General features: G+C 44.5%; 1 protein-coding gene across 1 annotated transcript in view; it reads left to right on the top strand.

The window, feature by feature from the left end:
• LOC137325558 (neurogenic locus notch homolog protein 2-like) overlaps nt 1-22602 on the top strand; it is a 160627-nt gene that overhangs the window by 1317 nt on the left and 136708 nt on the right. The window contains exon 2 of the mRNA XM_067990802.1: nt 16430-16511. Within this exon, the coding sequence (XP_067846903.1) occupies nt 16430-16511 (82 nt within the window). The remainder of the gene's footprint in view (nt 1-16429; nt 16512-22602) is intronic.

Here is a 22602-nt window from a genome sequence, read left to right as displayed (position 1 = left end):
ATTTTTTTTCTGCTTGACAACTGTGCTTCCCCTTCCCTCTTTTTTCAAAGAAAGAAAACAATCAAAACTTGTCGACGATGAGTGTCTGTGTCAGGAGGGGAACTGAAAGATAACAGAGTAAAAATGACAATGTGGAAACTTTATTAGTCAAAAGACTGATGATTCATATTTATCTGTAACTGGTGTGTTGAAACCTTTTAGTGTGTTTAAAAAAAAAAGCAAAAAATGGTATGGCACAATTCAGTTTCGGTCATAATCCAGCCCATTCATCAGTTTTGAGCTGTGTTGACATTTTCTTTTTGAAGAAAAGAGATGGTGAACGCCTTGTGTCCAGTTGCATTGAGGATGGCATTGTTTCATCATAAGCAGTGGAGGCAAAAGTTTGCAGAGTTTGTTAGGTTTCACCTGTACATTGTGTTTTCTTGCGTTGAGGTAGTAACATCTGGCTTTTCAGAGCTCTTGTTTGAAGTTTATGGTTTTACTGTATGATTTTGAATGGCGTCTGTTTGATGTGTTCAGTCACAGATATGAAATGCTATTGATTTTACACACACGCACACACACACACACACACACACACACCACAAACAATGCACAAGCTGAAACACTGATTTCACATTGTTAAAACGCGAGTGCCCCCTGCACTTTACACTGTTGAAAGGGGTGAACTTCATAACACATTTTAAAAAAAAGTTGTGAAAACTGAGAAAAGCATTGCGGAAACTCCCCAAAAGCTGCCGGTAAATGCACCATTCATTGCGGACTAAAAAAGCAACACTTGTATTTGTGCAGTGTCTTATCACGTCATTGGAGTGTCTCGGGATGATTGACTTTGGAAGTGCAGTGACTATTATTATGCATGCAAACCATTGACGATTCTGTGTTACCAATGTCCCCAAACAGCATTGATATGAATGCAGGGCTGCCATTGTTAGCAAGGGGGCCATAAAGTCAGTCCTCCTGAGTGAGGGCTGGGATTTGAACGTAGTCCACTGCTTCAGGGTCCAATGGTCTGACCATTCGAGCTACCGGTTCCCAAGCGCAGTCCTGAGAAGTGAACGGGAGGTCACAGATCTGAGTCTCTGTGCTGAGTTATCTGATCTCAACTGAGTGCCGCCCCGTTCCTGCTGCAGCAGATCTTCTGCTTCAGTGAGGTTAAATAAATGGGGATGAAGTTCCTGCTCCAGGTCACGATACAGTGACTGCTGTTGGGAAGTAGGCATCTGTGGGCATCAGGTGAGCGCAGGATCAAGCTCGGATGTGACGCTACTCATGCTGGAATAGCCCCCAACAATCTCAAATGAAGTGTGGTAATGAGGGAAGCTGTTCCTGCCAATATCCCTGAAACCCATACCCTGATAAGAGCCAGTGCCTTCAGGGGAGGAGGAGAAAAAGAGAATAAAATTGAAAAATGCAAACTTTTACATTGTTCTCGTATATATTCTTTATACATTTTTATTTTTATATAATCTCGTATTAAGCAGCCCGTCTATAATACGACCCACATACGGTGACCCGCCTAACTTTCCCGCCAAGTTTACAGGGATTTTATTTCCCCGCGCCTTTCTGTGCGAGAAGCAATACTATCTCCAGCAGCAGGTCGTTCAAATGTCCCGTGTTGTGCTGAGTGGGGTAAGTTTGATTTAAAGTGCTGTGGGAAGTAGAATAAAATATACATCTATACTTGCAGGTGAGGGAAGCATCCTGTGCAGGGCGTGCTCCCTCAGTTAGCCTTTTCAGCGATGCTTGCTTCGGAACTGATGGAATGTTTGAAAATAAAGATCAGGCATTTTCGTTGGTTTTGTGGTTGGCGACTGCTCGTGCCATGGCTGGGACACACTCTGTGTTTGGCTCCCACTCCCTGCACAGGTTGACGACTCCACCTCACATGATGTGGCTAAACACGGCCGCAGCATCACATTTGCAGTCATCAAGTACAGTAGACCATAGAGCTGACCTGTACTCTGAGCACAGAGTGTGTAAGGCAGGTAGATAATAATTGCAATTGGCAAGTCTGGTGCTAAAAAGATGATTTGTCCTTTTCACAACGTTCCGTTTCTTTTAAAGCAAACTGGAAAGGGCTAAAGGAATGCACACTCACTCACTAATTTTAGACTCGACCCCTTTGCTTCACTGTGTCCCTTCAGATAGTTTAATTTATTATTGATCAAAAAGCTCACGTGCCTTCTCAGGCCATGGTGTGCTGCGGTAAATGCAGATACATACGCTGAGGTCTGAAGTACCCGTGAGCCAGTAACTGATGAAGCAAGTAATGGGTGGGGCTGCATTGGGAGTTCGCGACACACTAGGAGATAATGCATCCCCTTTCTGCAGGCTCATCCGAAGTCCCGGAGGACTGACCGCTGTATAGGAAGGCCCCAGTCCTCCACTCACCTCTCCTTTCAGCACCCATAAGGTATCTGCTGCTGTCCCGACAGTGCCCAATATGAACCCTATTCCCTTCCCTGTCATTGAGTTGAGGCGGCTGTGATGAAGAACTGTTTTGGATAAATCATTGCTGTTGTGTATTCTATTTATACACTAAGTTTGGAAAAATTGTACATTTACAGGTTTTTACCTTCTGTTCATCAGAATTTGGGCGGATTTAACAAGTCGGGTTTTTAAAATATTTACACTTGGGATGTGGGCATCGCTGGGAAGTCCGGCATTTATTGCCTATTCCTAGTTGCCGGAGAGAAGGCGGTGGAGGGCCACCTTCCTCAACCACTTTGTAGCAGTTTTGATACAACTGAGTGGCTCGCTGAGCCATCGTAGAGGACAGTTCAGGGTCAATCAAGTTGTTGTGGGACTGGAGCCACATATAGGCCAGATCAGGTAAGGACGGCAGGTTTTCTTCCCTAAAGGCCGTCAGTGAACCAGTTGGATTTTTACATCAATCTGACAACTTTTTATGATCACTTTTACTGGTTACCCGATTCACATTCTCAAATTGCCATGGTGGGGTTTGAACACACATTCTCTGGATTACTAATCCAGAAACATAACAAGGTATAGAGAAAGACTATGGAATGGTGCGTAAAAACAGCCTGTGAGAAGCTAGAAGAAAATCAAAATAGTGGGTTTAGAATTAAATTCAACCTTTTTTTGATTTACCTACAATTTTCCCCCCCCCTCTTAATATTGTAGCCTGTGCAGGGATTCGGTTCTACAGCTGGCAGCAGCCTTCTCGTCCCTTGTACGTGTGGCCGTTTTTCACGGGTGAGCCTAGATAGACAGTGAGTGCCGGCAAGCTATTGTACAACGGGACTTAGGAGGGGTAAAGACGTCCTTTCAGCCCAACTTGATTCCATGCAGCTGAATTATCCGCTCCGAGTTACTGCGTGCCGTGGAGGAGCATGGACTCTGGTTGATTATTCCCTTCTGTAAATTGGGGAACGTTGGAAACTATTTGCCAACAATTCCCACTGCTGCCCCAGCTGAAACTAGCAAGCATAGCAGGAATCAGGGTTCAAACCTACAACTTCACTCGTGCATGCTGCCCAGTACCCCATACCACAAGGTGCATTTAAGCACAGAGGCAGTGCAAAGCCCTTTGTTTAGCAGTTGGTTCAAAATAAATCTGATGTTTTATTTTACATAAAGTACAACTTCAGGGTTTTGAAGGCTGAAGTACAAAGGCAAAGGAGGGCCTTTGAGTTAGTTTCCACAGATGTATGTTGAAGATTAGTTGGATAAGGATAATGAGGAGCCCTTGAGCTTAGCACAAGAAAGAAGTGTTTGAGCCTGTGGCCACATTACTCAAGAGTCACCAGGAAAGTTGCCGATGTGGTTAGTGGCTGGAAAAGTTGGTGGTAAGAGGCAGTCAAAGGAGAATATGGTGACATGATGTGATTGAATGGGCAAGGGTTGATGTTGTTTACGTGTGTAGAGACCAGAAAGTATGAAGGGCGCTGGTCACCAATCTCCAGAATAGAAAAAGCACACGGGGATAGGTTACAGAGGAATTGCTAGACGAAAAAAGATCAAGATTCATCCAGTTCGCCTTCTACGATCCTGGTAGTTGCATGATACAATGATAATGGAGTTGTTGACTGATCGTGGCAATCCATCTCTATCATTTAGTCATGATGTGGAGATGCCGGTGATGGACTGGGGTGGACAAATGTAAGGAATCTTACAACACCAGGTTATAGTCCAACAAATTTTAAAATAAATTTGTTGGACTATAACCTGGTGTTGTAAGATTCCTTACATTTATCATTTAGTCCACAGCAGACCCAGAAATGACATGAGGAAAACCCCAGTGGTTGAGAGCAAGCTTTGAGGAACCATAGGTCCAATGTCACCTTTTGCCTCCCAAGCTCTTACCATATGCCATGTCTCAAATTAGTCATATACTGTATACTAAAATGTTATTTTCTGAAAGAAATCTATCTTAATTTGAATGAATCAATATTAACTGCTTTCAACATTCAGTGAATTTTGGGAAGGAAATTCCAGTGGTGCTTTTGACAAAGCATGAACCACCATTCTATGCAAATACATGTGTTACATTGTCCTTCAAGTGAAGTTTGACAATTTTTTTTTATATTGGTGGAAGGAACTTCCTCAGGGGTCCAGGTGATGTTTGTAAGAGGCCTGTAATGCAGTTACAGAAACAAATTGCCAATCATAAACCTGGGTTCAAGTGTGTGAGTGAGGAGTTGTTGCCAGTGCCAGTTCCCATCACTTATTCCCTCCCAACCCCTTGAAAGGGGATACAATGGTAAGTCCTGTTGGTTTGCCAAAATAACACAAGGAGAATATCGACCCTCAAAATGAATATGAGGATTAGCTGCCTTCCTTTCAAAATAGTTTTTTTTTGCCTCGATGAGCTGGTTTTTCCTTTTGGAGAGGGATTCTGATCAACAGGGGCTCTGGTTCTTCGCTTTCCTTCTGATCTGCCTTTGGTTTCCCACACTGAGTGATGCTTTTGTGTAAACGGCAGCAGAAAATCCCAAGCCAAAACTAAGGAAATTGTAACAGCCTCTGTACTTTGTAAGCTGGAAATCTGGCCTGTTGGGAAGTTTTCGGATTCGGTCTGTTAAAACTTAGGAAAACATTACTGATTTAAGAAATAACGGGCTGAAACTTAGAAGCTTTTTTTATTTTCCTAACAGCCTAAATCTTCACCAAGCCTGGCTGATAAAAGTTGTGTAAGGAGGTAGAAAGTCAATGAGGGGAGCAGGAATTTAGGAAAGAGCAGGAGGGGTGAGGAGGAAGAGATTTGTGAGAAATAGTGACTGCTCTTAAGCCAAGAATCTAAGATTTTTTTTTAATACTGATCCCAAAACTGCAGTATTGCTCAGTTCAACTTTTAACCACCATAAATGTCCGTATGTGATGCCCACTGACTCAGTCGGCTGGTAAAATGACCCTGTGGTGTGGTATCGAGCCATGAGGACCAGGAAGGGTCCCAATTCAATTTAATTGGTTTGACCTCGGCTGGGGCAACGATAAGCATGCTGCAATACAATTCAGGGCCCCATGGCTAGGGAGAGTTCCCTCTCTAGATCACTATCTCTCCAGTCGAACGTATGTTGAATGGTTATTCCCCCCTCCCACCGATTATAAGTTTTTGCTCTCCAGAGTTGGCAACTTAGAGAATATTTTGGGAAGTGGGGAAGAAGTCAGCACCTGTCGGGGGGGGGGGGGGGAAGGGGGAAGGTGGGTGGGGGAGCGTGTTGCGCAGTTACCAAGTACACAAGTTTACAGTGAGACTCTGAACCTGAACGTGTTTTGAAAGAATTCCAGAAAGTAACTGTAGTGGGTACAATAGACCCGAGTAAGAATATGCATAGTGGAATCTACTTCATAAGGAGTCTGAAGTTGCTCCTCTAATTTCACGATGAATTGATTCTGTTGGTTCAATTCCTGTTTTTTTTTTAAACTGAGCTGACTTCAGCCAGGGCGGTGATATGATTACTACGTTGGCTTTGACTTCCCTGAATTCGGGGAAGGTCGGCCAGGGTTTCTGCTGCTGATCACATGCTGATGACCCACGCTGGAAAGGATGCAAGCATGCATGTTGGGCGAGAACAGGATCAAGCTTGGATGTGCTTCCCTCCAAGGTCAAATCACCTGCCAGTACTCATGACTGAAGCTCAGTTATGAATAATGACAACTTGGGTGAGGTTGCTGTGGTTGGCCAATCCGAGTGGAATTAAACCCACAATAGGGACTCAATGCCTTCAGCAGGAGAGAAAATTGAAAAAAGTAATCTGAGAGCACAAAGTCAAGCTTGAGATGAAAATATTTAGATTCTAATTGTGCATATTGACTGAAGATTTCCTGATGTCCTTTCCACACCACGTTCCCTGTGTGAATAGGGTGTTCAAGGTTAGAAATAAATTTCTCTGTACAAGTTTGAGCACTGATTTGTGCTGCAGCTTCAGTTGCCGCTCCAGAGGCCTTCAGTCCGTTTTGGAATATTGTCTACAGGTGTGTGATCTTGATTGGGATACAGTGACACCAAGTGGCAGGTTTGTTGCAGCATCATCCTCCAGAGCTGTTATTAGAAATTTATATACAGCTCCCCTGCTCACTCAGTGGGCTGTGGCATTCTTTGATGTGGTAATGAGCAGGGCAAGTTGGTTTCAGGGTCAGTCTCTGGTTTGTGAGGAGTTGGCTAATTCAAGGGAGGAGAAGCATTCAGTCCACTACCGATTTATTCTGTTCAGACACTAGGTTTATCTGAACAGGATCACTCAAGACCAGATCCTCTTGCTGTTGACGGTCTTTCTGAACATGACTGAGTTGTCCTCTGGAATATTGATGGTGGGGAAGGAGTCAGTGCGTGTCAGGGGGAAGGGGAGGGGGGGTTTTCATTGGCATTGTGTTGGATTGTGTGCTTTCTGTTCTGGCCCACGAAATGTGCTGAGCCTATTCAGTAGTAGTTTTGTGATTTCATAGGAGGCTTATTGATAGAATTAAGACAAAAGTATTGAGGGGATTGTGGTAGTGTGCATACGAGGTTAGAAAAAGATGAGAAAATAATAGTGCTAATGAATGTTGTTCACACTGGAGGAACAGAAGGAATGGTATCAGTGAGAGGTCCACTGTTCTTAAAATAAATATATATAGGCAGGGGACACTATCAAAATTTGCCAGCAACATAAAAATAGGAAGTGCAATTAACTGAAGAGGATCTAAATGACTCGAGGAAGATACAGATGAGTAGGTTGGACAGGTAGACTTTTGATAAAATCTAATGTGTAGAAATGTGCTGTAATACATTTTGGAAGGAAGATAGGAAATAGGAGCGGAGAATCTAAAGTTTCATGAAAAGGGATATGGAGCTCAAAAGCAAAGTGATAATGCTGAACCTATACAGATCATTGGTTCGGTTACTGTTAGAATGTTGCGTTCAGTTTTGGGATCCCTACTTTAGAAAGCGTATCCAGGCCGTGGAGAGGGTGCAGCAGAGATTCACTAAAATGCAAAAGGCTTTAGTTATGAGGAGAGACGAGAGAAACTAGATTCTTTTCATTAGAACAAAGGTGTTTCGGAGCTCTGACAGACGTGTTCAAAAGAGAGGGGTTTTGATGAGGTAAATGAGGAAATATTATTTCCACTGGCCGGTGAATCGGAAAACTGGAGAGCATAAATTTAAGATAATCACCAAAAGAATGAACGAGAGAGGTCGAGTTTTTTTTTACGCAGCAGTGGAAGGAACACCCATAAGAGCTTTTAAAAGGGAAGTGGATAGATGCTTGTATAATAAATTTCATAGAATTACACAGAATGTACAGCACAGAAACAGGCCATTGGGCCCAACTGGTCTCTGCCGGTGTTTGTTTCACACGAGCCTCCTCCCACCCTGCCTCATCTAACTATATCAGCATAACTTTCTATTCCTTTCTCCCTCATGAGTTCATCCAGCTTCCCCTTAAATGTATCTATGCTATTTGCCTCAACTACTCCTTGTAGCAAGTTCCACATTCTTACCACTCTCTGGGTAAAGAAGTTTCTCCTGAATTCCTTATTGGATTTATAAAAGAAAGAAAATTAGAAAAGTTTAAAAGCATATGAAGAAAGAACAAGGGAATGGGCATTGGTGGATAGCTCCTTCATATTGCTGGCAGAGGTGTGATGGGCTGAATGGCCGCCTGTGCTGTAAAATTGTATGCCAGCAGTTCACTGACCTGTGGAAACTGCTTGCCATCAATTCCCAGGCCTAAAGTATTGAGACCGTAAAGACCCAAGGCCTGCTCTCAGCCTGATTGGGTGGGCTCTCTGTTATCCAGATTTGCCTCCAAAGGGCCTACAGGTGCCAGTTGACCTAGGAGAGCAGCATGGGGATATTGTTTGTGTATCGCTGTGTGGGCACCTGATTTATAATTTACAGTGTGTGACACTCGATTATTTTGTTTACTGCAGGAGTTAATTGAAAGATTAGCAGCCTAAATGTTGCATTGCAACTTGTACCATGCCAAAAATGTGCCAAAACTTGACAACAGCGCATGCATAAAATGCAAACACCAAAATAGCATGCTGTACACTGTTCAAACAGTGGGCTCTTGTACTTTGCAGCGGTTGTACTTTCTCTGATTTGTGACGTACCTATTTCTGAATCATTCTTCCCACTTTCTGTGAATAGATTTTGTGTGTGTGTGTGTGTGGGGTGATGGGTTTTAGTGTAAGAGAGTTAGCGACTATCAGTGAAGAAGTGGAGCTAGAACAGATAGAAAATAAGATTGGAGGGGGATTTATTCTGAGCGGTTTTATAAAGAATCAATTTGCAGTTTTGTTCCGCGCAGAGGAAATCTTTCCCCATGGAGCCCGTTCTGTTCTCAAGACACGTTAATTTTTCGAAATCGCGAACAGATTCGAGAAGCAATCTGTTCCCCAAAGCCCTTCATCTTAAGCTTTGTTTTGTTCTTGTCCGTGAAGAGTTTGTGTGCAGCGCCTTGGGACGTTTCACTACGTTAAAGGTATGAAATAAATGCAAGTTGTTGTCATTGTTGTCGATCACCTGAGCATATGGAGATTGGTGGCTTTTGTCCCAGAATCATTGACATTGACTTGCTGTTGGTTGCTGCAGCTTAAAGATGGAATTTAAAGTCAGGCTTTTTGAAGAAAGGAAGACTGATTGTATCTGGATGATGCTATTGTGTTGAAATGTCAACAGTCCTGAATAGTATGTTGCAAAGATGTCTACAAATTGGGATGTTTCTCATTCTTTGTTTACAACTGAATGTCTTGTTGCCTATGATGATGCTGTCAGGTATTTTTCTGTGGAATTTCTGACATGAAAACAGCTTTCACCGGAATGCAGACTCTATTTGCTTCCTTGCGAAGGTTGTTCCAGTGCTGAGTCCCCTGTATCTGCCAAAATAACAAGAAAATAACTTGCACTCAGGAGCAGAGATCTGATGGATTTTCAGTGTATTGAGAGTGGAGGAAAGAGTGTCTGTACTCATAATATTTGAATAAGATCAGGTTAAATTAATGAATTGTCCATGGACAGAGGATTTTTTTGAAAAAATGGGAATTGACTCCACAGTGGAATTGGAATTGTGGTCAAACCAAACCAAATCACTGATCTGATTTCAGCTTTCGACTATTACATACCTCTAGCCTTGATTGCATCGATCCTCCTGGCTTCCACCTCTGGCCGAGACCAGTGATGTGGACCCATAGAATGCTGGTTAATTTCCCTCCGTCACATCTATTCCATTGTTGCTGATGCTTCCTTCATCCCTACCAAACCTCTTCAGTGCTTCCAAAACTCCATTCCAGGCCTTGAATCAGCTTGGGCCCTGGGTCTTCCTAACTCCACCTCTCACAAATTGCGACTCATTCAGAATATTGCAGTCTGCATCCTCACCCGTACAAATATCCCATGGTACCATCACCCCCCCCCCCCCATCCTTGCTGAGTTGCACTTGCTTCGAGTGCCCCAGCAATTGCCAGATCCTCATCTTCAAATCCCTCCACAGCCTCAATCGTGCTCCCATCCCACCTCTGTGATCTCTAGATGCATGACCCCTGCGTACTCTCCTGACGCATGGTTACTCCTGTTCCCCATTCTCCAGCTCTTTCAGCCAGTGTTCCCTCCCCCACCCTCGGAGCTCCCTTCCTAAGTCCCACCACTATGCCACGCCCATGCCACTTTCAGAAATTTCCTCAAAGCTCTTCTCTTCAACTGTACCTCCAGACCACCCCTCCTGGTGGGGAGCTGCTGTTTATACTTCACCCTGTAAAGTGCTTCGAGACTTCTCTCTCCACGTGAGTACGATAGAACTGTGTCGCATACACTGTGAAGGATCATCCTGACGTGATCAGGTTGAGCCAAAGGTTGTTCTGATCAATTTTTATTCATTTAATGACTCGCTTGTGGTACTGTTTGCATCACCTTTGACCATGCATAGCTGAGATGTTCTAACGGAAGACTGCACCACATTTAGGTTTCTGTGTATTTTTGGTCACAGGAAGTGGTTAAGTCACAGCATTTTCTTTTTAAAAAGACCTGCTTCGAATAACTGATGGTTTTGAGTCACATGACTGTTACTCTCGCTGCTCGTTGTGTTTCTGTTGCACATCGTGATGACCCAGGCTGCTGTTGATGTAATTCATGCAAGCAATATGGATTAATACTCCCATCAGTTCAATGTTTGTTGATTGCTTGGTGAAGGTGGAGAATTGTGGATGTGAATCACTTGATGTGGCACATTGGTGCACAGTTATTCTGCACCATCTGTCATTCCAATCTTGAAAGAAGCTTATATCCACCCCTCCCGCTATATCTATTCTGCTGAACAAAGTGATTGATAGATAAGGAATAGTTTTTACATTTATATCCAATGCCAGCATTCCTCAGGACTATGACATTCCTGTTCTACTGGGAGTGTTGTTTGTGTGGAGGAGCAGGCTGGGCTATCTCGAGGTCTGAAATATTAATGTAGAGATTTACTCCTGGAGTTTGAATGATTCTTTGATAGCGTATATTATGTGAAGTTTGTGGAAGGAATGAGCTTGATAGAATGAATGGCCTTTTTGCCGCCTTATTTATGAGCTAACAACATGGATTGCACGCAGACTAAAACTCTATTCTGTCCCAGCAGTCACTCACCAGATCACGATCAGATGTGGGAACCCGGACTGATATATTCCCTGCGTCCCACTCTCAGTAGCCGGGGGACTCTGAGGCAACTTGGAGCACCCCAACCGCTGCCCGAGCTGAGATCAGCTAATTCAGCACGTCCTTGTGGTCTGTCTGGCTCAGAGCTGCATCAAGTGGTACCTTGAACCTTGAGGCTACCAGCAGAGGGAGACCCTTGTTTTTCTCATGGGCTGTGAGAGACCCTTCCCCCTTCCGTGTAGCACGTTCTATCACACCGTCTCTGGTAGCACTACCCCAGGTTGCCCTGCTAAGATGGCTGTGTGTATACAATGCTGGTACACTTCAGGCTTTAACTTGCTGATCACGGAATCGTACATTGATACAGCACACAGGAGGAGGCCTTTCGGCCCATCGTATCTCTTTGGAAGAACTATCCAGTTAGTCCCACTCTGCTGTCCTTTCTCCATAGCCCTGCAAATTTTTTCCTTTCAAGTATTTATCGAATTCCCTTTTGAAAATTATTATTGAACCTGCTTCCACCACCCTTTTAGATCATAACTCGCTGTGTTAAAAAAAAATTCTCATCTCCCCTCTGGTTCTTTTGCCAATTTTTTCGGTTAACTTACAGGTATGCTCTCAGAATTTGACACTGTACACACTATTACATTTCACTGTGGATTCCTTTTGAGTTGTTGTCAGGTAGTACCTTATTGTGAGGCAAAAAAAATTTCCTTTTTTTTAATAAAAATTGTCTTTTTTTTAAAAAAAAACAATTAATAGAACGTTAACCAAAGGAATTAACCATCCCATTTTTTCAATGGAGAGGGCTGTGAGGTATTGTAGAAGTTAAGTAGACCAAAAAGGATTGTGATGCAGTAGAAAATTGGCGCAGCAGCAACTAATGATTGGAGATAGAGGGAGAAACCTGCTGGCAGCTGTGGCTCAGTGGTAGCACTCTTGACTGAGATTGTTGGTTCAAGTCCCATTCCAGAGACTTGAGCACATAATCCAGGCTGACACTCCCAGTGCAGTACTGAGGGAGAGCTGACTGCTATCCAGTGACCCTTACGAGATGGTGCCGACAGGAGGGCAATCTGATTGCCCCCCGCCCCCCCCAACACACAGCTGAAAAGCCTATAGACACTGAGGGAGTGCTGCACCGTTGGAGCCCCAATCTTTCGTGTGAGACATTACACCGAGGCTCCATCTGCCCTCAGGTGGATGTAAAAGATTGCACGGCACTATCTCAACCGATAGCACTAAAACAGATAACCTGGTCATTATCACATTGCTGTTTGTGGGACCTTGCTGTGCACAAGTTGGCTGCCGCGTTTCCTACATTCCAACAGTGACTACACTTCAAAAGCACCTCACTGACTACAGCACTTTAGGACATCCCGAGGTCCTCAAAGGCGCTATGGAAATGCAAGTCTTTTATTTTGCTGACAGTCATGAGTTGACGAGTTACTTCATGGTCAGCCAAAGCTGGAAAGCAGCTGGATGTAGATTTATTCTCTTGTTATTTATTTTGGAACTGCTTTAAAACGAAGCAGCTCTGTAATGAGCGGGGCTGCTGGTGCGATGGCATCTGCCCTGTTCACGTTGTGGAGGTGATTCCACAGCAGTCTGCGGATGACTTAAGTCTGGATACGTGCTTAATCTCTAAGTCGCGATTGGCAATGTTTCTGGATGGTGCACCTTCACTGAAGTGCTGACTCCAGAAGGCCCATAACGCCGTTGACCAGGCGCCCGTCTTTTGTTGTTGGGCTGAGGCCACAGCCTGCTTCTGTGATCAGAAAACCGGGGCGTTCTCTGTCTGTGGCAGCAGTGGCAACATTTGCCGCAAGAAGCTGTGCTGCTTCCAGAGATGTTTGCCAAAAACTACCCCATTGAAGTGCATTGAGGCAGAGGTGTCCAAACTAAGGCATGTGGATTATATCTGGCCCCATGAAGCCCTGACAACTGATGGATTTTCCCCATGCATTTCTGACTCACGGGTTATGCCTGGAGGTTTAGAAAAAGGCTGCCTTATTAATGGATAAATCCTAAATCAGGACATCAAGATCTGCTCACGTCAGGAACTTGGAATGCATTACAACAATGGGAACATTGATTTAAACTTCATATGCGGCCCACAAAGCTTCGTAGTACTGTACACACCTAAGCGGCCCACAAAGACAAAACAAAAAGAGCCTTGTGTCTTGATGCTTTGCCACTTCATTTATCACAATGAAACTGAGGGACCTTGTGAGTTACTGGGCCTGGCCGGTGGGGATACCATGTTCCTTGATGATCAAGGATGTGGCTCGTGATTGGAACTGTATTGCTCACTCTTCAGTCAAATCTATTGGGAAGAAGACTGTTGTTCACGATTGTTTTTCTTAAATAAAAAGTGTTGTGACTGTGTATATCCCTGATTTTCAGCTAAATATGAGCAATTAAGATGTGGGAGTGGAAGGGTTGGGAATTGGAAGCAAATCAGGAGACAGTGGGATGCAGCAAGATCCTGATAGCCGGCATTTGTTTGCAGCATGACTATTCTGGCACTTAGAGTGGAATTTTAAGAAGAGACATCTGGTCCCGAATAGTAGGGTTTTGTCGATTCTCAATTCTCAGTGTGAAGGAGATGGTCAAAAAAATTAGAGGAACAGCTGCTATTAAGAATGATCTGTTGTAAGCCGGGCTAATACAAATAAGACTGAAACGAGCGGCTGAGCTTCAGGTTTCTTGCGCATTTATGTAACGGGGTGGGGATTGGGGGGGGGTGCGGTGGAAGGGGAACTATGCAGCTCCATGCAAGGCCGAGGCAATTTGGAAAAGGTTTTGGGACGAAAAATGATTTGGGGTCAGGAAGTGGGACCTCTGAAAACTGTACTCCTCCCATCCCCTTTGGAAAGACAGCTCTCGTCCGCTTGGTACTGAACCTTGGAAACCCCAGATAACATCAGCGACGTGAACCCTGAGTGTAAATTTCAAGCTGATTGTAACTCAACCCTCGCACACACACTGGCTTGAATGGTGTTTATTCCCATGAGTCAATAAACAAACATTCCTTACATACGGTGGGGATGGGGGGGGGGGGGGGGGGGTTGAGATTGCTGTAGCGTTCTCTCACTGGACCAACTAACAATTACATTTTTTGATGTCTCTTCCGCTGATGGATGATTCCTGCTGGTGTGTGGTTCCACGGGCACTGACAGCTGTCCGTTCGGTCATTTGAGTGACCATTCTTAATGCATTAACCTAGCTACGGTGATGAGCTCTCCAATCACGCGGGTGGTGGGACCCTTCCTATCCATGCATCCGAGTCTTCCAGTCATGGCCCAGTGGGTGCATCACAATACAAATACTCCCCACCCCACCTTCAGAACCTATTCAATTTTTTTATTAGTCCTTCCTATGGTGCACTTGCTTGCCTTTCACTTTGACAACTGCATTGATGGGGTGATCAAAATGAGAAGGTGGAAGGGACATTGCAGGCGCAGGCCCGTGTCCCATCAATCTGGGTTGCAACAGAAGTGAGTGAATAACACTAGTTTAGGATAGTTCTGTGGTTCTGGGCAACCGATGCAGCTTGTTTTCTACCAGAAAACATGTCATGTAATGTGATGCTGAAACATTACCTAGCTCCTGTTTGCTGGAGGGGGATAAGAAGGGATGGGAGGATTGACCTTCTTTTGTGTGTGTTTGTGGTTATCTGTGCACCACATACAATTGCAGGTTGTTTTCCTTCTGTTGCACAAATGTTAGGCATTGAGAATTGTTGCAGTGATTTGATGAGTGCGTGTTGACATTGGCAGCCAGTTCCCCTGGATACGACGAGGGAGGCAAATGGGGTCGTGGGTTTGTGGAGCAGCGGGAGGAGAGCTGGATATTGAACAAGACTTCATCTGTCCAACAGCACATGTTACACATTAAACGTCATTGGCTGTAAAGCGCTTTGGGATGTCCTGAGGTCGTGAAAAGCGCTATATAAATGCAAGTCTTTCTTATGTACAAACTTCCTAAGAGCAGCTTCATATTGTACAAGCAGGCAGAATATTAGATCTCCTGTCTCCTCACATTCTGCGTCTTTTTAAAAAAAAAAAATTCTCTGTTTCAAATCTGTTCAATTGAAATTCTAGTGAGTAAATATAGGTATTAAAAATAGAACAGACAGTTGATGTCTTTTTTACACATGTATCAGTAACCCAGCCTGTCTGGTTGAAGTGGAACAACCATCATGTGAATCAGATACAGGTCAGACAGGAAGTAGTGTCATGAAACTAACATTAAAAATAACCACATTCACTTCATTATGATCTATAAATTGTGACCTTTCATTGGATGGTGAATCTTCTGTTACACTCGCGTTTTTTTATTACTTCTGAATTTTTTTTAACCCCTCGTTTTTAGCCATCTTTTCCTTTTCTCCTGTACCACAGTGAGGAGGGTCAAGCAGGCAGCTTGCACCCTAGCCTCTTAAGCTACTGCTTCATATCAAGCTTGGAGGTGTGTGCGAGCGGTCAAGGGTGATTTTAGAATCCCACTGACGTCTTCTCTCGATAGGAAAGCAATTAACTCTTCTATCCCTTCTCCTGTCACTTTCTGCGATAGCTGGCCTGTGGCACTGCAGTTCACCTTCGCACTCCCTGGGTTAAGGAGAAGAAAATTAGTCAGGGCTAGCACTTCTGCTGCAGCCCTGTTGGAAGTGTAAGTGTGTGTAGTATGTGTAACGGACACACATATACACATGTCAGGATAGGGCTCTTCTGTGATGCCCACCACTGTTGAATTGTATTGTCCGATCTAATAGACCCTTCCCACTTGGCCTGTTGGTTTAATGGGCTGGTTCTGGATTTCAATTGTACTCCCATTATAGAAAGAAAAATGTCAGTTAGTTGGACAGTGTTCGTTTTGAGCTTTCCATGATGACACTGAACTGGCCCAAATGTTGACATTCTTGTTGGTCAAAAAGGGTGGAACCATCACCCTGTTGTGTGAGGAGGTGTCAAAGCCAAGGAATCTAGTCTTTCACTGGATCCAGATTTGTCCCCATATTGAATGTGGACATTGTATTTTTTGCAAAGAAAACCCTTCCAATTTTGTGCAATTTAATTTGAATGAAATCCTGAAAAAGAACAGATAATTAAGGTTCCCTAATTTCTCTTTCCAGGACCAATTAAAGGGAAATGGATAAGTGCTGTATGAACTTCTGACCAATCTCTATTGTATAGGTGCTAGCAATAGCCAATATTACGTTTTCAAGGTGCATGTTAAAAGTTTGCTTTCAACTTATGGGAGGGTAGAGTTACAATTGTTTGGGTGTAATTTGAAAAATGCTCTCTTTGCACTTGTTCTAACAGAGGTTTTCTTTTCTCTCAGCATTACAGTGTCGTGACTCTTTTCAGCCATGCCTTAATAGGGGAAAATGTGTAACGTATCAGAATGGTACCGGAGATTGTGTGTAAGTAGATGTTCTGTGCCTTGTTTCATTGATGATTGCTCATTTGTCATGCACTTCGTTGTTTCCCCGAGTTGCCACAGGTGGTCAGAGAAGGAGGCCGTTTGGATCGCGCCCAAACTCGCGTGCATTTAATGCTATGTGTATGTTTTTTGTTCAAGTAGAAGAAAAGGGGCATAAAAATAATTTCCTCTTTTTGCACGTCCTTGTGCCACACTTTATAGCCAAGTTGAAAGGACACACTTGTGACTTGGATCTCTGTCAATGTGGTCGTTGTATGCAAAAGTGGCTTTGGGGAAAAGTTTGGCTTCTGTCTTGGCTGGGATAAGTAAATGCAAATGTGCATGCGTAGGGAATTTGCTGGAGCGCACCTCCATCCTACCACTGTATGGCTCAGCACCTTGGGGCTAGATCCAAAACTCTGCTGCCTATATCCTAATTCATACCATCCCGTTCACCCATCCACCCCTGTGCTCGCTGACCTACATTGGCTCCTAGTCCCGAAACACCTCAATTTTAAAATTCTCATTCTCGTGTTCAAATCCCTCCGTGGCCTCGCCCCTCCCTACCTCCCTATTTCTGCAACTTCCTCCAGCCCTACAATCCTCCAACTCTAACCTCTTGTCCATCTCTCACTCCCTTCGACCCACTGTTGGCAGTGGTGCCTTCAGCTGTCTAGGCCCTAAGGTTCAGGGAGGGAATTCTCTCCTCCTTTTAAGACTCTCCTTAAAACCTTCCTCTTCGACCAAACTTCTGGTCACCTGTCCTAATATCTCCTTCTTGGGCTGGGTGTCACATTTTGTTTGATGATGCTCCTGTGAAGCTCCTTGAGATGTTTCACGAGATTAAATGTGCAATATGAATGCAAGTTGTTCTTGTAGAACAAAATGTAACCTAACTTCAAAAAGAAATTCCAACAGAACCCTTTATTCAGGTACCTGACATCCGGGTGAAATGTGGCAAAGAAACTGCAGCATGCCGTACCTAAGGCATTACTTTGTATTAAGTTTTTAATAAATTTGCAGTCAGAAATGCAGCCACCTTGAAACAACTTGCATTTAGATTGGGGCTTATTATCCTGAGGATGTCCCAAAGTGCTTTACGCCCAATGAAGTACTTTTGAAATGCAGTCACTGTTGGGTGGGTGAATGCAGCAGCCAATTGGTGCACTGCAAGGTCTGGCAGCAAGTAAGATGAATGAGCAGGTCAGATTAGATTTCTGAATCTTATTGTACTCGGTTTTGAACGTCAGCTGGCAGCCCGGCACAAGCAAAGAAAGGCGGAATCCTTTGGCGAGGTGTGCTGTTGCACAGAGCGAACACCTAGGAATTGTGCTAGTGTTTGTGGAGCTGAGGGCTGCATTCGCCCCATGGGTAATGGATACTCCCTGAGACACAGACAGGGTTGCATTGTTCTTGGGGGAGGGGCAGATTGAATAGCAGAGCGGACCTGAGCAACGCTTGAGAAGTTTTATGTTTGAGCAAATGACTTGGTGCTCTCGTGCCCATTTTGTAATTTGTAGTTACGTGAGATGGTTGCTTTGTAAATTGACCTGGATTTGTCTCCCCTTTGCTACGGACAATCAGTAGGAAAGGATCTTGTTCAATGCCTCAGCAGGTTTGCTGCTGCTGCGATGTGTTTGGTAGAAACATGGTTAACTGACTTCAATTTCTACTTCAAATTTCACCCCACTCGCCCAACTTTTCCAGATGTTCGCACATCTGTATGTTCTAGCAGGTGTCACTGAATAACACTCCGAAATACGACCCATGGATAATCCTAACAAGAAGGCAATTGTAGTGTCCCCACCGAAAGAAAGAACTTGCTAAAATGCTTTACAGTCAATAAAATATTTTTTTGAAGTGTAGTCACTGTTGTAATGTGGGAAACGTGGCAGCCAAATTGTGCACAGCAAGATCCCACAAACAAAGATGTGATAATGACCAGATAATCTGTTTTAGTGATGTTGGTTGAGGGATAAATATTAGCCAGGACACCGGGGAGAACTCCTCTGCTCTTCTTTGAAATAGTGCCATGGGGTCTTTTACGTCTGCCTGAGAGGGCAGACAGGACCTCATTTTAACGTCCCATCCGAAACACGACAACTCCGACAGTGCAGCGTTCCCTCAGTACTGCACTGGAGTGTCAGCCTGGATTATGTGCTCAAGTCTCAAGTTTCAGCATACTGTATATAATCTGTCTGTTGTCACTGGGATGATCCAGGTCTTCATGGGGCATTTGTAGAATTATTGCTTATCATGTTTTGGAGCAGACTGTTGCAATTATGAATGGGCTCTCTGGAAACTTCGACATTGCTTTTAATTTTGAAACCATCTTATTTCATTCCGTTAGTTTCTGCCTCTATTTTCTATTAATTTTCATTGGAACCCAAGCCCTGATTTAATTCCCCCCGCCCCCATTTGCAAGCACCCTGATCTCTCTACTGCCTGTTTCTGATTGGTTGAAAGGTGATAACCTTCTTTCGTGCTGCAAGGTACAGTTGACCTGCTAAGTAATGGTGGAGCAGTGTGATCCATGTTCAGTGTAGGTTATACCTTGATCAGGTGGGGACCGCGCTTGAAGAAACCACTGTCATTTTTGCTGCTATGGTTTATTTTAATATACGAAACAAAAATTCTATTGTCATTCAAAACAAAAGCCAATTAAAAGAACCATCCAGAGCAATTAGTGACTGGTTGAACTGCTCCTAGGAATCTCTGTTTGCCATTGATTTCTAACTATTGGCAGTGATGGAGTTTTTGTGCCTTGGTTCCAATGTTGGTAACCCGGGTGCAACCATAACGTCATTTGACATATGGTCATTAGTGCATTCGGGGAAGAACAGCCTCACCGCTCCATGGTTTTCCAGACAAGTTGAGTTTCTGTTGCTTTTTGATTTGATGTGTCATGATTCAAGGCTAAATTAAGGTTTTGTTAAGTGGAAACCTCAATCACACTTCACACTTGAACAAAAAAATTCAGGGAGCCGCCCCCGGGTGGCTTATTGTGCAGTTAGGATATGCGTGCGCATGATACTGAGCCAAACAGGTCAGTTGAGTCAGCACAACGTGGGTTTTGGCCCCTATGTTGTGCTGACTCAGCTGATCTTGACCAGTGTTTGTGATCAGAGTACGGCAGTTTGGCTCACTGCTTCTGGACTCGGGAGGGGGTGAGGGGAAGAAATCCACCAGGATTCCCATTACTATCCAGTGAATCCGATGGAGTAGTGCATTGTGCCTGGGATGGTGTTGGGAGAGGGCATAGAGTTAAGGTCTTGGTCGTGGTGCACACTCCAGACCAGTAGCCTGCCAACACTTGCTGTTCAGGCTCTCACATCAAGAATGACTACTTGAGCAAGATGGTTACTTGGACCCATAGATCTGTATCCCAGCATGAGAGAGAGGGAGAAAATTGTGGGACGTTCAATTGATGTGATATTAAACCTGCTGTAGCACATGATCAATAAAAAAAAAGGGGAAAACCCTGCTATGAAATTAGAATTGAAAACGTATCTCTTAAGGGTTGTTATGAAAGTATTCATCACTCAAACCATGTCGGAGGTGCTAACCGTTCTGCCCAACATTATCTCCTCTGTCAAGATATCTTTGCATTGGAGCTACATTGCAGGCTAGTGACGATATATTTGTCCATATCCATGTGTATTATGGGGTGGGGGGGGTGGGGGAATGGACTTAATGAGTATTATTAGGTGTGAAGTGAGAGGAAAGAGTAGAAGGAAACTTAAAACTGAAATCCCATTCTGTCTCTAACCTGTGCAAAACATAGTTGAAGAGAAGGAGGATGAATAGTCGAAGTTAATTGCTGGTAAATTATCTCGAATGTCACAAAAGCTCTTGACAGTCGATGTGTTTAATTTCTGCTCCGATCGGATGGTTTTGAAAGGTCATGCATCTCGGGAAAGATTTGAAGTTGATTTAAGTGGACTGTTGGCAACCTTCCTATTGACACAGCAGACTGGAATGTTGCGTAGCAGACAAACCTCTGTCACCAAATATTTACTTTTTCAGTGTTAACATCTCTGGCAGCTCGTGAGTTTTTTTTCCCTTCTTCCATTTTGTGATTTGTTTTTCTCCCAATTTCCCTTTGTGCCATAGAACTCCCTTTGGATTCCCAAGCCTTTCATCTCCTGGTTAAACGTTAGGATGTGCAGGAGAGGGATGGTTTTCTACCCTCTGGGCAAGTACCCCACCTCCACTTGGCCTTTTGAGATGAGGAGATTGCTGTACGGAGAATGCTGGAATGGTAACCAGTTCCCCATCCTTCTCTGTGGCCACACGAAGGAATTGGCCTACTGTGTCAGCACTCGGACTTCAACCTGATTCATTCATCCCTCCCCATCCCAGCTTTTTATTTTCTTCTCCCCTTTTCCACATCCCTCCTTTCCTGAAGGCGCTCTCTCGTGGCCCTGGACGCCTTCCAGTCCTTCGCCCAAGCGTCACATCAGCAGGCTGTTTGAGCATGAGAGCATCACAGTGGAGCCCGACCCTGTCTTCTTTGAATCCCGCACACCGGATGGAACATTCCTGAAGTTATCACTGGACAGTGCTCCAGGTAGTATCCTCCTTCCCCACCACCGCCACAGTCACCCACCCCTGAGACACTGAGGTCATTTGCAGTGATTCCACCGTCGGACCAACAGAGATCAACTAACAGACAAATTGATGAAGGTTCACATAGGCCAGTGTCAAACAGCATCGTATCTTTACCCATTGAGTAATCAGGGAGCCACTGACTTTCCTCTTGGTTTGTGGATCTGGTTCCAATCTTCACAGAAATTACCCGTGTTTCCTTTTTCATTCCCAAGTTGTCTCTTAATTTGTCTTGCGTCTTAGTCCAGCCACGCAGCTCTCCACACCCCTCCATTACAGCAGGTCGATAGGGGTGTGTGAGTGCGTGTGTATTTGTGCACATGCGTGCGCACATATGTGCCAGAGTAGATTAGACTGGGGCTTCCCTTGGCTTTTTAAATTTATTTTTTTTCTTTACTGTGGACCCCCATGGTCTTTAATAAAAACTGCTCGTCTATTGGCAGGTTTCCACCCTCGAGTGCTTTGTGTGATGGTGTCTTAGCAAATATTTTTAGGTATTAGGTTGTGAAAGGATCTGCTGCAACCGCTGTGACACTGCGTGATCTTTGAAATTTGCAGTCTGTAATTTGGAAAGTCGCCAAGGATGCCTGAAGCGAAAGGGGCTACTTTTGTTTGTCAAGAAGCTTTGTCGATCTGCTGCTGCCACGGGAACGCTTGTTGTTTGGGGGTGGGGTGGGGGGGGGTGGGGGAGATGTGGAAGAGTTGTTTTGTATTTCTCCACTTTTTATTAAATGCAGGATTTATTAAATTAAGAGACAATAAAAAGGCACTAATAACAAAAAAAAACATTGCCTGTGGTGAGATTAGGGGTATCGGAGTAAATGTTCCAGCTGTTCTACCTGAGTGAATTGCCTTTTCCTTTGTTGAACGGGGAGAGAGAAACTGCACGTTTCACATGGGCTGCAGCCCCGCCGCTGATGGGAGACCGCACTCCTATCGTACAGCTGACTGAGCGCAGCGCTGTCTCTTGAGGTGCCCAGAACTGTCTGAGGAAGGCAGCAGTGCCACGGTAGCAGGGCCCACTGCCTCCGTGGACAGCCCGTACACTTCCGTTTTCCCGCCTCTGGCCCCCAAACCGTTGTGGAAGGTCCACGCCGGCCAGCGGCAAAGCCGCAAACAGCGACTTGCAAATAGGTGCAGGTTTCCACGTGCGTAGTTCTTTGACCGTTGCTTCAGCGCTGTGGAATCCAGTCGGTCATATAAACTGGGCAGATTCCACAGCACTGGTGGGAGCCTACGGTATTAATAATTTACTTGGCACCTTATTTTGAAACACCTCTAAGCACTTTGTGCCATGAATTACTTTTGCGGTGTCTGTCGTGCTGGCAGACTCAGCAGCCAATCTGTACCACAACCGGCATCGAGATGAATGACCGTTTGATGTGTGTCTGGTGGTGTTGGCTGGGAAAGGCATGTTGGCAGGGACAGCAAGAGAATTCCCTGCTCTTCATCGAATAATGACGGGATCTTTAACGTCCGCCAGA

This window comes from Heptranchias perlo, chromosome 9 (genome assembly GCF_035084215.1).
Source record: "Heptranchias perlo isolate sHepPer1 chromosome 9, sHepPer1.hap1, whole genome shotgun sequence".
NCBI classification, from domain to species: Eukaryota; Metazoa; Chordata; class Chondrichthyes; order Hexanchiformes; family Hexanchidae; genus Heptranchias; species Heptranchias perlo.
The sequence above is the reverse complement of the archived record's forward strand: the minus strand, read 5'-3'. Positions and strand labels throughout refer to the sequence as shown.